At 43.3% G+C, this 18,763-nt stretch overlaps 1 protein-coding gene across 7 annotated transcripts in view; it reads right to left on the reverse strand.

Moving 5' to 3' along the window:
• The window catches only part of LOC138265795 (nuclear body protein SP140-like protein), a 637,415-nt gene that overhangs the window by 223,069 nt on the left and 395,583 nt on the right, over window positions 1–18,763 (reverse strand). For all 7 annotated transcript variants that reach the window (XM_069213830.1, XM_069213831.1, XM_069213828.1 and 4 more), the window contains one exon: window positions 1,185–1,284. In XM_069213830.1, the coding sequence (XP_069069931.1) occupies window positions 1,185–1,284 (100 nt within the window). The remainder of the gene's footprint in view (window positions 1–1,184; window positions 1,285–18,763) is intronic.

Here is an 18,763-nt window from a genome sequence, read left to right on the forward strand (position 1 = left end):
GTAAGACCCCAAACTACCCACAATTGGTTGCAGTTTTTATGATCTCCATGAGCATGACACTGTCCGGCAGTCAAGTGCTAGCTGCAGTGGCATAACAATTTCTCCTGGGAACCAGGTCAGTCTCAAAACAGCAGCACAGTTGGGAAAGTCAAATAATGAGGCCATTGTGCATGCTTCCTGGCTCTGTATCCTATTTTTCTGTTAAAATTGTCTTTATTGTAAGAAAGACAAGGGGTTTTAAGTTAATACTCAACTAAAAGGCACCAGTGGCAGCAAATCCTTGTTTTAAATGCAGTCATCTAGGTTTCTGTATGTCAATGAACATTGCCTACCTACCTATTTTCCCTGTACTACCTCCAACACCAAGGGACCACAGAATTTCAACTGTGCCTTTCTGCTCATGCCTAGTGTTAGTAAACACATGTCACTGGCTCGATTCACAGAGCTGTTTTCCACTGCAAATGCACATTTATAGCTGAAAATGTCTCCATTTACACCTATTGGGTATCCACAAAAGGATACCTAGCAGGTATAAATGCATTTACTACTGTGGAATAGTGTATCACAACTGCAGACAATTAGACAGTAGTAAACGCTACGGAAGAGGTGGGGAACATTTATGACTATTCAGATTCACTCTAGTTTTATAATTTTTGGTCTTGTAGGATCAACTGTAAATGTATCCACACATTTTGAACCTTAATTTCTCAGAAACTTGAACAGATTGTACAACAAATCAACAAAAAAAAATCTGGGAAAAGATCTAACTTCCTCCCAAATATGGTGCAATTCTGTTCAGCCATTTTCTCTGTATCATTGACTAATTGTTCCTTTGAAAAATGCATTAGGAAAAAAGTGTTTGGGATCCACCCTTAATGGATCACCCTGAAACTTTCCAGGACGAAACTGAGGAGGATGAACCTTTTATACAAAAGTTTTCTGAAGATTTGTCAAACAACACTAAAGTATATGGTAACTGACTCACGTATAACTACACAGTGACAATCACTATTGTGTAATAATTGAACAAAGACTCAGATGTAGGTGCACATAACATGCTCTCTATCTGATCCTCAGGGAGGCACAGCCAGGTGGCGCCAGTAGCCTGAAAACAAGCAATATCACAGAAGTTCTGTTTCCTCAAACATCAAATTAATCGCTTAATGGAAGGGTGAAAACATGACCTGGTGATTGGTAATGGGCAGTTGGAAACCCTTGTCTTGGTGTAGCAGGAGACTGATTTCCGGAGACAGATGGATTTTCTTGTATTTCACAAAAGTCAGCCTGTTTGAAGACAAAAAGAAAAGTTAACCCACTGTTGTAATAATTCACCTTCTTGTCTTAAGGCTTCTCTGTGCAAAACACTGGCACATAAATGACTGTAGAGGAAATTATAAGAAAGCTTTATAAGCTATGTGCTTCCATTTGAGCACACAAAGAATCCACTTAGTGGCTCATCCCAGATTTCTTTATGGCATAACTTGTGGAGTTTACTAGAACTGGGTAATGCACTGCTAATTACCCCATATATTACATCAGTCATGACATCTTCTATATTATTGATAATATCACTGCAACATCTGCAATAAAAATAATTGTTGAGAAAACCGGGGGCATAAGTTAGAGTTACCTTTCGGCACAAGTTATTGTTATTTGAGATAAGTATAACTGCTGAATTTCTATGGTTTTGTGCGTGTAAAATATGAAGCTAACTATGATGTTCCTGTAACTTTTGTTTCTTTAGTGAATTTTGAATGTTTTTTAATTCTATTCCCTAACTATAACGTCCCTGTAAGCTTTTTTTTATCAGTGAAAAATATATATTTTTAAATATATATGTGTGTGTGTGTGTGTGTGTGTGCGTATTTATATACATATATAAAGTCACATAAAAAAACAAAAGTTACAGGGATGTTATAGGTAGGTTCTGAATTTACTTGCCCTAAACCAGAGAAATTCAGCAGTTATAATTATTTCAAGTAACTATAACTCACGCCCTAAGGTAACTATAAATCGCGCCATCGCCATGCACAATTTTTCTGTAATAATTTAATGTCTAACGTTTCATTGATATTTGTATTGACATTATAAAAGTTGTCATGAGTGCTGTAATATCTGGGATAATTAGCAGTGCATGGCGAGGGCGCAAGTTATTGTTACCTAAGGCCGCAAGTTATAGTTACATGAAATAACTATAATTATTAATGCTGAATTTCTCTGGTTTTGTGTGCGTAAATTCAGAACCTAACTGTAACATCCCTCTAACCTTTGGTTTTTTAAGTTAATTTCTATGTTTTTTTAATTCTAATTCCTAACTACAATGTCCCTCTAATCTTTGTTTTCTTTCAGTGAATTTCTATGTTTTGTAACATAAAGTAATTTTGATTACTACAGTCCCTGCTGCCAACCCCCTTAACCACCCAACCCCGCACTGTGCACATCACACTCAAGTGGACTTTTTTCTGCCTCCTTGGGTAAATGCCCAATATGTATTCAAACCTACATCTGTTCAATGGAGCACAAGGAAATGTCACAAGTGACCTTGTGTGCGTTTTGGAAACATGATTGTTCTGTTGTCACCTTCTCTAGTATTCTGCGATAACATGAATCCTCCTATAGAGAGGACAATGAGACTACAGACGTAAATCTCCCCAAACCACAGTCCTCCCTCTTATCTATATGAATTAAGTGCTTCTTTGTTTGTGGAGATGTCCTCATATTCCTCGTTATCAAGACAGCGTCATCACAATTGGCAGGAAAAGCACTGGTGGGCCCTCTGGGGCATCTGTGTAGTCTCATTGGCCTCTCTATAGGAAGATTCATGTTATCACAGAATTTTGGAGAAAGACGCAGGAGGAACAATCTCATTGCCAAACGCACACAAGGTCACGGGACATATTTCCTTCTGGTTCATTACGTAGCTGTAGTGTACAATACACACTGGACATTTACCCAATGATGTAGCACTTACCAACTGACAGTAGAAAGTACTCCAGTTGGATAGACATTTTGGACATTGTGGACCTTTGTTGGATAAACAAGTAGGTGCACTTCTGTTCTGGCCAAAATGCTCATTTCACAGAAATGTCAACCTCAACAGGAAGCACTTACAAATATAAACGTGGCAGGTGCCCCAGTTGAAGCTCCACTTCTGGAAAAGACAAATTATCATTATTATTGGTGAGGGCAAAGCAAGGATGCTTACTCAGTGATTCCATATTGAAAATTATCTGAATTCTTTTGTGGAGGTAAATGCATTATTCATCTATTATAGCTCAATCTGTATGTGACTCTGGGTAGTGGGTTCTTTCATGTCGTTTCCTGGGGGTGACCGTGGCCCCCCTCACTTGGCCTATTTTGGCCTAGGGATACCATCCCTGCAGCCCACCTCTATTAAACGGAGGAAGGGGCCCCCACTCCCCAGGGCCTGGTCTCATAATATATTTTATTTTTTGGAGAGGGGGGCCACGCGGCCTCCTCCCCGACTGATATCGGCCCTGGAGACCACATCCCCCAGGGCCCAGCCCTCTCCCCTGGGTGGCCTCCAGGGCATCCAGAGTGCAATGGGACCATGAAAGGAGATTGAAGGTCCCTGCAGTCTCAGACGGCTCCCTGCCTCCTGAGGAAACCGGCATTGCTGTCACAGACAGGGAGCTACTAGACTGTGAGAGCAATAGTTTCCCCTGTTTCCCTGCCCACATGGGTGCGGGCAGGAAACAGAGGAAACCTCCACTCTCAGCAAGCGATAGCTGTTTGATAGCTCTCACTTGCTGGGAGCGTAATTGTATTTGCTCTAACTTGACATGAGCTGTCTAATCTTCCTCCAAGTCAGGACAAACAGCTATGACCCGGAGTAGCAGGAGCCGGTCCTGGGGGGTGGTGGTCCCCAGGACCAGTATTGGCTCCACAAGGGGGGGCCGTGCAGCCCACCTCCAACCTTAAACTTTGCCCGGGGCTGAGGTGGGGCACAGCATGGGCCACCCACACAAACTTGTTAATCGGCGCTGGTGAGGAGGTGGCAGTCCCCATATAAAATAAAGATTTTGTCTCAGGGAGGTGGTGGTCCCTGGGGTGTGTTGGGCCCCGCAGCCCCCTGCACATTTTCATCTAACCACCCTTGGAAATAGTCCCCAGTCGAACCTACAAAATCAACCAAAAAATTACAGGTGAAACAACTTATGTGACGTATGTGTTGAAATGTGAAGGCGGCATGAAGTATGTGGGCAGTACAACTTGCAAGTTGAAAAAAACAAATATTGGGACATATAAGGGCAGTTTGTAAAAAAAGATTTGAGCCATGCAATGGGCAAGCACTATACACAGCATCACAATAACAATTGGAAAACAACGCAATATATTGGCATAGCCCATGTACTAGAAAGTGAGAGAGGAGGGAACAGAACATTAAAACTTCACCCCCTTGAGTCAAGATATATAATAAAGCTCAGGACTAAGATTTGTTTGGGGCTTAACACCGATGAGGAACTACATATACATTTGTGAGAACTTACAATATAGGCACAACTGAAAACTTTGGAGTCTGAAGTCGAGATGGAAAGGAGTGATTAGTCCCCTGCTTTTTTGAGCAGTTGATTGGTTTTAATAGACAGTGAGGTGTTTTGAGTTAGTTTCAGTCCCTCTTACTCTTGATTGTTTTGTGAATGAAAGGTTTGAATACTGCAAAAATTGATTGATAGAAATGACTAACATCTACACAGTCTAGATCTAAGATGATAATGCGAGATAAGACAAACAGATAATGGGTAAAATACAAGCACCTAGCTTTAAGTTATATTCAGGAATGTAGGCAACAAATGAAATTATGAGATATGAACTGTGATACATGTCAAAGATTAAAAACTTTATTTCTTTCCTCTCATTAATTAGAAACGGAAACATAGATTGTGTGCGGGCCATGTATTTAATAATGAATACTTGGACATGAATTTATACGGGAGCATACATTATCGTGAGCACTGAGCTAGATGTAGACATAGTGAACAATTCAGCATTGAATTACAAATAGCATGATAAAGAGAATATTAAAGGTATAAGAACACACTAATTATGAATTTGAAATAATTATAATATGGACAGGAACTCCCAAAAACAAAGTGGCACATATGGACTACAACATCCAGCAAGCCCTAGTACTAACTGATATGAAACAGAAAAATATCATGTGAAAGAGAAGAGAGACTGATCTATCCGTGATCAAGACAACGGTGGTCAAAACATGACAGTGGTTGGGGCACTAATTTTGGCTAACATAAAGAAGACTGCTGAAAATGTCTTCAATGTCTTCCTGGAGTGCAACGCTCTATATATATATATATATATATTTATTTTTTTTCAACAACTGTTAAACATCGCACTCAAGGAGTCCATTCATCCGCTCCTTTATTGGAATAAGTATGTGCTCCCACCATCTAACGTGTTTCAATCAACAAGGGTCTTGATCACAGGTAGCCATTGTCTCTTTTCCCCACAATTTATACAGTCCTCTGTTTGTATCATTACCACAGCATTCTGGGACATGTAGTTTTTCAATGGTTAAGTATTGAAAATGTATAAATGTTTATGATGTCTAAAAAGTTTAAATCAAAGTTTTTTAACAATAATATAACAATAACATAATAACATAACGCCCCTTAGCACCTAACTACACTCATCATAGTAGCATCACAACAGTGTTGGTACTCAACTCCTTGTGGCTGCTGTGCTGCCTTCAAGCGCCCAGCCAAATCCAGATAGGCCACTGCCAGAATGCTAGCCATTAGAGGGGTCAGAGTCTGATGGTCACCCCTCCCTCGTTGGGAAGCCTTCCCTAGCTGGGCTTTTCTCCAGTCTTCTTGGCCCAGCGACTCAGGTCCTCCCACAGATTCCTGGAGTGGGTGCTCTGCCAGTTGTAGACCCCCAGGGTCCACACTTCCTTGGCTATGACTTGCCACAGTCCGCTCTTCTGATGGGCTCTGACCTGCATGGGACACACAGAATAAAGAAACATATGTCAGTGTGGGTACCCATACACAAATGCCATGCCAGTTTAACCTGACGTAGCCCATGGAGACATACATATGGGCAAAAGCCAAGCCATAAAATGCCAGACACACTACGGGTGAGCATTCACACAGCCAACAAAAACGCCTACAGGCATCCCCCACATTCACACAAATTTAAGGAGGACAAATAGCAACTCACCTGCTCCTCTGATCGCCCATACAGCTCTGCATACAGGGGTAGGACCCCGTCCACCAGCATCTCCAGCTCCTCCGTGACGAAGGCCGGGGCCAGTTCCGCTGCAGCACGTGCCACCTCAGGGACCAGAGTCAGGACACAGCAGTACACACAGTGGAGTTCTTCCCTACTCAAGGTGCAGGAGTAAAGCTCCAAGGACATGGCAAAATGGCAGTAGATACCGCTGCGGTGTGCACCATCACCACCGGTGGTGATCATGATTGGCCCTGCTTCCCCCTTGACAACCATGTTATCCAATGATCAGGTGTACGGCGGTGAACACCGCCAACCAACATGATGACTTACGCCAGTGGAATTAAATCAATTCCACTCTACATTACCTGTATGGCATGGGGCTGCCATTTTGCATCCACCAAGCCTTCACAGCCTGGCCGGGGGCCTAATCCATGGCTCCATTCCCTCTCCCCTTTGTTGAGTACTGTCATGATTAGTGGTCCCCCTCATGGAATCATGGTGGGAAGTGTGTCTACACTGTGATGCCATAAAAACTAAGACACCTCACCACACATTAGCCTGACAGGGTTACCTCATTCTTTGTGTTTGAGTGAGGTACAATTGTGTTGCATGTAAAACATGAATTGTATTACCATGCTATGCAAGTGTATGTCCCAACTCAATGTGTCTCTCTTCCTCCACCATAGGTACAGACCCATGTGGTGAGGGAGGGCCCCATCTGTTTACAGACCCCTGGTAGATCTGGCCACCACAGAGGAACGTCACATCATCATAAATTACCACCTGAATTGCGCAACAATTCTTGAACTCTGTGCAGAAATGGAGCCTGTTCTGAGGCCAGTTAATAGAAATCCTCATGCCATACCTACAACTGTGCAAGTACTATCTGTGCTACATTTTGTGGCCAGTGACAGTGGGCATGGCAGCCGGGGTATCTCAGCCAATGTTCAGCCACATCTTGTCTAATTTGCTGAATGCATTCGTGCAACACCTGCAAATTTATGTCCATTTCCCCAAAGGGCTGATCTCACCACCATCAAATCTGGATTCTATGCTTTTGCAAATATCCCCCCATGTGATAGGTGCCATTGATGGTACCCACATAGCCCTCATACCCCCAAGAGTAAATGAACAGGTGTTCAGGAATCGTAAAAACTTTCACTCCATGAACTTCCAAACGGTGTGTACTGCTGATCAGTACATATCACGTCAATGCAAGGTTCCCAGGATCAGTCCATGATTCTTTTGTCCTGAGAAACAGTAGTGTGCCAGACATGATGGAACAACTACAGGGGGATAGAGCTTGGCTCATAGGTGAGTGTGTATGACACTGTATTAGTGACATACCTGCCAGGCAGGCTGTATGCAAGTACAAAGTGTGTCTTCTAACTCTCTTTCACACACTTTTCCAGGTGATTCCGGCTACCCAAACATGCAATGGCTCCTGACACCTGTGAGAAATCCCAGGACAGATGCAGAAAGGCATTATAATGAGGCACATGGTCGCACTAGGATGGTAATAGAGCGGACCATAGGACTCCTAAAGGCAAGATTTTGTTGCCTGCATCTCTCTGGGGGATCCCTGTTCTATATCCGAGATAAGGTGTGTCAGATAGTGGTGGTCTTCTGCATGCTGTACAACTTGGCTGTGAGGAAAGCTATCCCACTTCTGGATGAGGAGAATGCTGTCCAACCACCCTACCACCTCAGAGGATGGACGAGAGTGATGGAGAAGAAGATGGGGAAGACATCAACTCCAGAGCCCAGCTAATCTAGCTATACTTCCAGTGACTCTCAGGTACATTTGCTATTATGTTACTGGCTTTACTGCATTGTTTCAGGGTGACTTATGTACTAAGTGCTGCGGTGTCCCTTACCAATGATGTGGCAACTTTATTACTGAAGAAACAGATGTTTGCTAAAGCAGTGGAATGTACAGTGTGACATACTTCAGACACTGCAGTCAGTTAGACCCCCTCCTGCAATAAAAGTGCCATTATGACAGTAACTGACCAATGCATTCACATTTACAATTGATTGTTCATATTGATTAAGGACAGATATTTTGAGTGCACAAGTGTATTTATTCAAAGTCAAAACATCTATGAATGATGGGACAGTGGAAGGGAGTGGGCACATGGTGAACAACATACTCAGGTACATTTGCTCAGCTGTTGGTAGCACAGGGGTATAGTCCATGGGGCCATTGGAAGATGGTGAGATGGCAGTGGCATGTCAACAACGTAGCTCAGTGGCAACCATTGGAGACAGTTTAGGGCAGAGTCACTTCCTGGCGGTGGGCTTGGTTTTTGGCTGGTGTTTCAGTGGGATGTCTGTGTCTGAGGCCACGTTTGTGAGAGGGAAGCTGGGCTGCAGGGTAAGGGGTGCTGGTGTCCTGTGGGTCCTTTGGCAGTGCCACCAGTCCAGTAGCTGCTGCAGATGTAGATGGCAGGGCAGTGGCCTGGCTAGTGGAAGGGTGAGGAGGACTCAGGTAGATGCTTGTATGGCGTTGCAGGACCCCTGCAATGGAGGCCATGGTGGCATTGAGCTGTTTCCATTGCTCTATGGCCTCCTGGTGGTGTGCTACTTGCAGCCTCTGATTCTGCTCCAACGTGGCCAGGATCTGGCCCATCCTGCCCTGAAAATGGTGGTATGCTCCCAGGACCTCAGCAATGACCTACTGGGCAGCAACATCCCTCCTTGGGTCTCACCCTGGACCACTGATACCCTCCCACTTGCCCTAGCCCTCTGTGCCTGTGTCCCCTGCACAGGTCTGATAGTCCCACTTGCACTGGGCCCTTCATCATCCTGCCTGGTGGGCAACCAGTCTGGGGCATGGAGACACTCGTGTGGGGGCGTTGGACCAGAGATGATGGTGGTAGCTGAGTGGTAGAGGTGTCAGTGGTGTCCTGGGTGGGGCTTCTGAAGGGTAACTGTCCAAGGATGTGGGATGAGCCAGGGATTTTCTCTGTGTCCAGACATCCCTCTGCACTCTCCTAAGTGGGGCCTTCGTCTTCAGGTGGAGGACTGGCACTCCTTGACGTCTCCGTCCAGGTGGCATGGGTGGTGGTGTCTGTGTGTGAGAGAATAGAGATGTGGGTGTCCTGAACTTTCTTGTCAATTGCAGCACTGGTCAGCAGTAATTGGTGGTTGAATTCCCATCGAGTGGCATGCAGGGTCCCTTCGTGTTCATTTTGATGCATTTATTGAGAGATGTGGTGCATTGCCTGACATTACATGCATGGGTTGGTGACTGTGCACAGGGGGCTGGATGGTAATTTGTATGAAAGATTGTGGGCATGAAGGTGACATGGAAATGAGTGTGTGGGTGTTGTGGGCTGAGTAGGGGATGGGGGCATGGTGGTAGTGAGGGATGAGGTGATACCTGTATTACAGGTGTAGTGACTGTTAAGGTATTGTAGTTGACTTACCTGAGTCCAATCCTCCAGTGAGTCCAGTGAGGCCCTCCGGGTGCAGGATAGCCAAGACTTTCTCCTCACAGTCAGTGTATTTGGGGGGAGGCGGCGGGGGACCACCACCAATCTTCTGTACAGCGATGTTGTGCCTGGATGCCATTGAACGCACCTTCCTGTGCAGGTCATTCCACCACTTGTTGATGTCATCCCTTGTGTGTGGATGGTTTCCCACAGCGGTGACCTTGTTGTCTATCCTTTGCCATAGCTCCCTCTTCCTGGCCAAGGGTGTCTGCTGTACCTGTGCCCCAAATAGGTGTGGCTCGACCCTGAGTATTTCATCCACCATGGTCCTTAGCTCCCTGTCAGTAAAGCGGGGGTGCTTAAGGGGTGCCATGATGTGTGTTGTAGGTGATGTGTTGTAGGTGATGTGTTGTAGGTGTGTTGGTGAAGGTGCTGTTGTGTGATTGAGTGTGTGACTTGTGTGATGGTTAGTTCAGTGTATGGGTGTTGGGGTGTCGATATCAGTCGTGCTGTTGCAAAGAATTGTGGGGTGGGTATGTGTGTGTTTTATAGTGGTGTTGATGTGTGTCAGGTGTGTGCTTTTCGGACTCGTGTGCATTTGTTGTAGGCGGGTCCCATTGCTGGCCGCGGCGGTTGGTACCGCCAATGGTCGTTCAATATTCACTGTCAGCCAAGCTGATTTGTGCATCATTACTTGGTGGGCGGAGGATTTGTCTGCAGGGCAGTGGCGGAGTTAGGTGTACTGCGTTTCTGCCGTCATTGACCCTGTCGGTGGGTGGAGGTTGCAAAATATTTGGAGGTTTGTTCTTTTGGCATTGTGCATTCTACCACCACTGGCGGTCTTCTGTTGCCCATCAGCACGCGGTCGGTGGTATTTACCGCCAGGTTCACAATGAGGGCTCATGTGCCTTGTACAGAAGGCCTAATGTATAACCCACTCCCTCCAGACACCCATGCCCCATTAGGTGCGCTAGCCCCAACTAAGCACCTTCATCTTCAGCTTGGGTCTGTAATGCTGGAGTGGGTGTCAACACCAGAGCAGTATGCGCTCTATTGGCGGCAAAAATGCAAAAACCCAGCACTCTCAAAACAAAGTAATTTATGCATTGTGCTGATATGTTGTGGTCTAACCTTTTGCATTGCAGAGTTCAATCCTGAAAACATATTTTTAATATGCTTACAAATACTGTTCCTTTGCAATGTATTGCTGCAGGTTTTCAGAGTGTGTTAGGGTGTGGCCCTTTCCAGGGCCTTCCAGAGACTTTCCCTGCAACATGCCTGGGCATGGTTCTGGGCTGGGCCAAGACTCTATAAAAGAGAGCCAGCCCAACCCAACTCCCAGTGCTCACTATTCAGAGGTCCCGGTGCAGAGCAGTAGCTTTTTCCTGAGCTCCTGTCCCGGCGGCCTATTTGGATCTTCCAGTCTTCTGCCCTAATCCTTCATTGGTGATCATTGTTCCAGGCGGTAAGACGGTGGTTCGACTGTCCCGACACCGTTATTGAGAATTTTCATATTCTTGGTTTAAATTCTTCAATGAGTAACAGATTACTTGCGCGCTACCATTTCTTGACATTAATATGGTAGTTTACAAATAGGCAAGACACGCGATTTAATTCATAAAGGTTTGACTTTATTATTCATTGCGCGCTATCATTTCTTGACATTTACATGGTGGCTTAAGAATCGGCAAGATGCGCAATTCGTTTTATGGTGTTTAAACATTGTTGTCCATTGCGCGCTACTATTTCTTGACATTTACATGATGTTTTACGAATTGGCAAGACGCACAACTCGTTTCATGAGCATTTAACTTTGTTGTTCATTGCGCGCTACCATTTCTTGACATTTACATGGTGGCTTAAGAATCGGCAAAAGAAGCACGATTCGTTTCATTGTACTTTGATCTTGTTATTTATTGTGAGCTGTTATTCCTTAACATTTACATTGTGTTTTATGAATCGGCAAGACGCGCAATTCGATTAATGATGATTTGACTTTGATATTCATTGTGTGCTACCATTTCTTGGTATTTTACATGGTAACACTCGAATTGGCAAGACGCACGATTCTCTCCTCGAGTTTAATTCATGTTGTTTATTGTATGCCAATATTCTAAGATATTTATTATGTAATATTCGAGTTGACAAGTCATGTGATTTGTTTCCTGAATCCATATTGTGTTATTCATGGTGCACAATCCTCTTATGGTGTTTACTATATATATATATATATATATATATATGTATATATATATATATATATATGTATATATATATATATATCTGCAATATGCGCAATTTGAGTTGAAACATTTTAAGAGTACACAGAAGGCCAGAGGTTCTAGATGCAATATTGTATGGTCCTAGTATACATTCTCAAAACAGGATTTATATGACTGGTTTAAAATTTAGTCAGAATGTTTTTTCTGATTCTTATGAAAAGGAAAGTACTTGAATAAGAACGTTTTCATTTAATTCATCTTGATTCCCCTACAGGTATCTGGCCATCTTGAAACTTAGTCATTTTAAACTTAACTCTTAGATTGTTCATGTTTTCAGAGTGACCAGGCTTAGAATCATAGTGTAGTATTGATTTCAGGAGATATAATTTTCATATTGTGTTTTCTAACCTTTTTCTTACTACAGGTCTCCTTCCCAGCTGTTCTCTTCCTAATCCCCTCTTCCCCTCTTGAACTCTCTCAGTCTCAGTGATTTATCTATCAGAGTCTTGGAGCTGTTCAGTGGTGGACGTGTTGGGAACGTGCACAGACCCCGAGGATCTGGTGACTCTGACAGTGGGTCTTTAATGGCCGGTGCAGCCTGCTATGGCAAGCTACAAGGGTATAGTGTAAAAAGTGTATAAATGTAAGTCAAATCTACTGTTACAAGTGTTTGAGTTATATTTCTAGTTATAACAACAGACTTACCTACTATTACCAAGAATACACTGATGTTGCATGCTATTATGATATATCAACATAAAGACATACACATGATAAACAACATTACATGTTTCTATTTTAAAACCAGAATAGGCAGCTCATAAAAACCCTTTTTAAATGTTTTGGGGGGGATTTTTTTTTACAACTGGGGTTCAACATAAAAAACAAAAACAGGGCATCAAAACGGAGGAAGAGAAGAAATAAATAAATAAATTTCTTTTAGGCACTCTTTTAGACCTTCACGAATTGGCTCCAAATAGTTGTGTTTTACTGCCCACTAAATACCACCTTGGAGCACCTCACACTGCAGGTAGTTGTCCCTACATAAGCTGACTCCAAACCTGCATGTGCAAGAAGGACTTCTTGTGAAACTGTATCGCCCAGCACAAGCAATGGTCCTACATGTGACATGGTATCCTCAGCATCATGCTTCGGTTCTTTAACACAAGATAGCCCCGCAGAGCGCATGGAGCTCATGTGTCTCCACAGGCCAGTTCTCATATAACTATGGGTATGATTTAAGTTTTGTAGGATGGAATTACTCTGTTGCAAACAAGACGGATATCCGGTCTGCCTTATTACAATCCCATTATATCCTATGGAGATCGTAATATGGCGGATGGGATATTTCTTGTCACTCCTGCAAGAGAGTTCCTTCTCGTAGATGTTGCAAGTTATGAAACCGGAGGACATTATTTTCATTCCCTGAGGAATGCTGAAAAATTGCCACATTGAATCCATACTGGCCAGGTGACTGGTCTCCTCTTCCTCCACAAACTAATTCTCCTCCCCTGATACTATACTGAACCACAAACTTTGAAAAATCAAAAAGTCCAACAGAAGGCCCACATAAGGTGCTATCTGAACCAAGTAAAAACTAGAAATAAGAACCAAAGGGCAGGTACTTCTTACAAACAACTGAAGACTTTGATTTCAATCAATCAGATGTGTTTCTCATATATGACATCACTCCTGGGAGAGTCTTATGAGTGTTACATGACACACCAATGGGAGTGGGAAAGTAAAAAATTGAGGTATTCTTACACCAAAATATTCATCATTAACTGGAAAAGTAAGAAAACCTCTAGGCTCAAACTCAGTAAATACAATGCTTTTTTTTAATTTTCTGCTCATTTGCAAGACTATAGCGGGAGCTAGAGAAGGAACTGAAGCCCACTTGGAGTACTTGCAGCAACTTTTCATTGTCTGAGTGACTCCCCCACAGGAAACTGAAAAAAATAATACACTTGAAAATACACCTAATAGTGTTAGATGGGCAAGCCCCTACTATGCACAGTCTACATACATTCAGTGTGTAGACTGTGCGGAAAGCCCACTCCCTCTAGACACAAAAGTCCCATTTGGGGGGAATGCCCTTCTTTGCATACTCTGCACACAGACTGTAATATCTTACTTTTGTTAAAAAACATTGAACTTCACTGAAAAAACAAAGCTTAAAGTGATGTTATAGGTAGGTGTGATAATAATATCATACATTATGTTAAAAAAACACTAGAAATACATTGAAAAAACAGTGGGTTAAGGAACAATGTCAGGGATAATGAAAGATTTTAAACTCCCCACAAACCTTTGCCAGTCATACTATAACTCGCGTCCCGGTCCTGCACTGCTTTTGACCTCATATATTACAACATTGATGACATGTTCAATGAGATTAATGGTGACATCTCAAACGATGTACCTGAAGACATCATCCACCCAAATGCTGTGGAAATTACTCTACAAACAAGTGCACAGCTCTTCATGGACAGGATAGTTCCTCAAGATTCCCCAGTCTCATTACGTGGGGAAACCCCTAGCATACACAGCATTCATCCTGTGTCCAGCTCTTCACAGACAGCCCACTCCCTTGAGACACCAAAGCCCCTTTAGGTGGTGAAGCCTCTAGTATGTACAGCCTTCGCTCTATGCACAGCATATCACAGAGGGGAGAGTCCATAAGGGGAGAGTCCATTCTACGCACAACTTTTGCTGTGTGCACAGCTCTTCACGAAGACTCCACTTCCTTCAGGTGCCAAGCCACTACTATTTCCCACTGATTCACCCTGAGTACTGCTGTTGATAGAGAGCTCACTACCTCCAGACACACAAGTCGCATTAGGTGTCCAAGCTACGCTCAGCCTTTGCTCTGTGAACAGCCCTTCACAGAGAACCTCCTCCCTTCACACACCTCAAGGCCACTTGGAAGCCCAGCCTCTACTACACACAGCATTTGCCCTGTACACCATTCTTCACAGAGAGCCCACTTACTATAGACATCAAAGCATTTTTTGGAAGTCAGTCACATTGCAAAAGCATACACTAATTAGCACTGGAAGAGGAAAATCTGCTTTAGATTAACCTTATTAAGTCCCTTTATATAGGACACTGTCAAACTTACTGGATGATGTCATCAGTAATGTCATCAATGATATAATTTGGGATGACATTAATGATGTCACCAATGATATAACTGAACATGTAAATGAGTGATGTAATATGTGAGGTCACAAATAATGCATGGCTAGGTCGCAACTTATAGTTAGCTCCCCAAACTATTACTGGCAAATTTCAGAGTTTCTTTGGATTTGAAATGTTATGTTATCACTGATATTGGCGTCTAAATATAACGTCTCTTTACCCTTTGTTTTTTTCAGTCAATTGTTAGAGGTTTTTTTAACATAAAGGATGATATTAATACCACACCTAACTATAACATCACTTTAAAGTTTGTTTTTTTTATATATAAGTGAATATATATATATATATATATATATATATATATATATATATATATATATAAATACATATAATGTAAAATATTATTGCACACAATATAAAATATTATTGCACACACATATATATATATATTATTGTAAATTAATACAGGGGTTATAATATTTTAGAAATGTATGATCTGAAAACTCTAAAGACAGTAACAATCATTTAAAAACTGTTAAATATTTTAAACTGATAAAAACACATACAATTTAGCTAAATACAATTTTACAAACAAATGATCAAAATGCATACAGCTGAGCGTAGAAGCTAGATGCACGGGTTAAGGTTTCTTGTTATGACGGTGCACCACTATTAACGTGTTTGTGTGAACCCTTGGCTGCTCCAGTAATGTATTGTTGAATACATTTTTTAATAGAGGCTGTACCATGGAACAGTTATGGGTAAGAACAAAACTTGAACAAGGACAGGTTTTTGTATGAAGTATTAATGATAAAAGAAGCAGATACCTAAAGAGGGGGGTTGTAGATATATATTCTCCCTTTGGATTTATGATTTTCAAATGCTGAATTACATGCAAACTAACAGTTTAAACAAATGATGATGAAGATTTAAGTGAAGGAATCAACATACAAAAGAGTGACCTGAAGAAGTAGGTATTCTGATGTAATACCGCAAATCACATGTTCTTTGACTTCAGATACATATGCTTTCTGTATAGACATTTGATGAAAATAATGTAACCGATGAATAGACTGTACTTATATCAATACATCAAATATATATTCTATGCATTAGTGATTGTAATTTTTATACTATTAAGAACTGTGTATAGATTAAAGAATATGAGGCTCATTACAAGCTTGGCAGTTCGTGCAGGCCTACGGCGCAAAATCCGCTGCGGTTCCGACGGCATCACAGAGGTAGTGCTGACCGTCACAGTGACGAGGCAGGACAAACAGGTCGGCAGAGCCTGTGTTTCTGCCGGACTCATTATGATGTTGCACACCGCCATTGTAACCATGGCAGTCCAACCACCACATTGCAGCAGGCGGAAACAGAGAGTTAAAAGGAAGCAGCTCACCTGCAGGCAGGGTTACACTTCCCGTGCCACCATGCAGCCCATCACACACATTCTGCTGCTGCTCATCGAAGGTGCACAAAATCCACACCGTCATGGATGCAACCGATGGTAAGTACACACACCTACCTGTCTCATTAATCTTAACAACAGATTGCTGCACAATCATCCACATGATATGGGGGGTCACGCTCCAAGTACATTTGTCATTGTGTACACAGTCAGAGTCATTCCCAAGAAGGACACGTTCGCAGCCATTAAATGCCCCCTTTGGGAAGGTCACTTATACAGCACTGCAACACTACACAAAACCACATCTCTGCACATCTTAGGCACAGGGACAGAGAAGTGTACACAACACTGTGTCACACAACAGCGACAACACAGCAACATCAGATCTACCAATGCACCTGGCACCCTCACATTGCACACATGCCATGGACTGTCGGCAGATTCAACACACATATGTATGGATGTGTCACAGAACACAAACACCCCTCCCATTAAACATCCCTGCAATTGACCCACACAATATCCACATTGCAACACAATGAAAGGACAATGGGATGCACAATAGTCAGAGAGAAATATCCAATGCTCGCTATGTAAACAATGCCTTCACAATAGGGATGGGGGCATCAGGAGCACTCAGGGAAGGATGATGCCTTTGGACTCATATCACTTTGCACACCCCTTAAAACAACATTTGCACAGGAACTGGTCCTTCGGGTATCTCATGGACCAACAATACTAGAGCCAAGTGAAATGTCTATCTGCAAAATCTGGAAGTGCAAGTCATGAAAGCAAATACAACAGCAACAGCATGGGCCATCCATTTAGATGAAGTAGCTGTCAGGTACACACCACAAAATGAGCACATGCACAGTCAAATGGAAAGGTAGCTAGCACATTTGAACACCCTCCATGTCTGGACAAACAAAACTCTAGCTTGCACACCAGACAAATCTACAATCCATATCAGGGGAACTTGTCTAACACCACACATGCCGACATTGGACCACACAAGATGAAATACTTACCTTACCATACCAAACAGAACACAATTCAATAACACCCCATTTGGATTAACACCCACATAACCAAACAGTCAAATGCTACCCTTGTCCTGGGCGACACCAGCACTGCCCACAAAGTTTAATTTTGCAAACAACAGAATATGGGTCAGCAATCAGGGTGAAACACAAACAACTGTAGGCATACAACACAAATTACTCAGGAACAACAAAAATATAGAAAAAGAATTGCAGGACAAATGTGTACCCAACAAAACTACATGGGTTTATTACTGTAAAATGCATAAGATCAAAGGCCATCGCCCAGTCCAAGTAATGCCCATGCACATGGTTGTGGCCACACTTGACTCCAATCACTGCCTAAGAACCTCCACAGGAAGGGACATCAGGTGGGAAGGCAGGCACCTAAGGGATCATCCCTGTGGGGGGGCAGGGGTTGTATTTGGGATGGATGGGTTTGAGAGGGGTCAACTTGGATGTGGAAGGGATGGGTTGGGATGTGGATGGGGGCCTCTTGGGTTTGAGAGTCGGTTTGGAGGTAACAAGGGAAAGGGCAGGGTTGAAAAGGAAACTCTCCTTTGAAACACAGGGACGGCCATCAGAAGGGGTTGGGGATATGAAGGTTGAGGGATTGGTCATCTGGTGTGTGGGAGTAGTTGTCTTGGGTATGTGCATGTGTAAGGTATGCTTGTGTTTGGGGGTGTCTGTTGCGTACGTGAGTGTTGTTGTTTGAGTGTCTTGGGGGCTGGGAAGTGGAGGTGCTGAGTGATGTGGGAGTGGTGGATTTGTGTGTCTCAGTTGGGATGGTGTCTGTGGGTATGGTGGATGTGGTGGATGGTTGTTGGTCAACTGGGGTGGTACCTGTGGGTATGGCGGGTGTGATGGATGTATCACTGGCTGTTGTGGTGGTGCCTCTGGGTATGCTGGGTGTGGTGTGTGGGTCGATGGGGGTGTCCGGGAAAGTGGTGGCTTATGTGTTTGTGGGGGTATGTTGAGTGCCTGTGTGTCAGTATGTCTTGTGATGTTTGTGTTTCTGTGTGCTGCTTGTGTGTGTTGAGGTGGGTGTGTGCAGATATGTCTGTGTGCTAGAGACAGGTATGAGAATTGGGGATTTGGCTTGGGAAGAGGGAGGAATGGGGGTGTGACTGGCTTCCCTCAGTGAGGAGGCCAGAGCCTGAAAAGATCACTGTGGGCCAAACATGGCACTATGAATGCTTCCAGGAAAGCATTGGTCTGCTGAAGTTGGCTGGCCAACCCCTGGATGGCATTCACAATTGCAGTCTGACACACGGAGATTCTTCTCAGGAGGTCAATAGG

This window comes from Pleurodeles waltl, chromosome 11, assembly GCF_031143425.1.
Source record: "Pleurodeles waltl isolate 20211129_DDA chromosome 11, aPleWal1.hap1.20221129, whole genome shotgun sequence".
NCBI classification, from domain to species: domain Eukaryota; kingdom Metazoa; phylum Chordata; class Amphibia; order Caudata; family Salamandridae; genus Pleurodeles; species Pleurodeles waltl.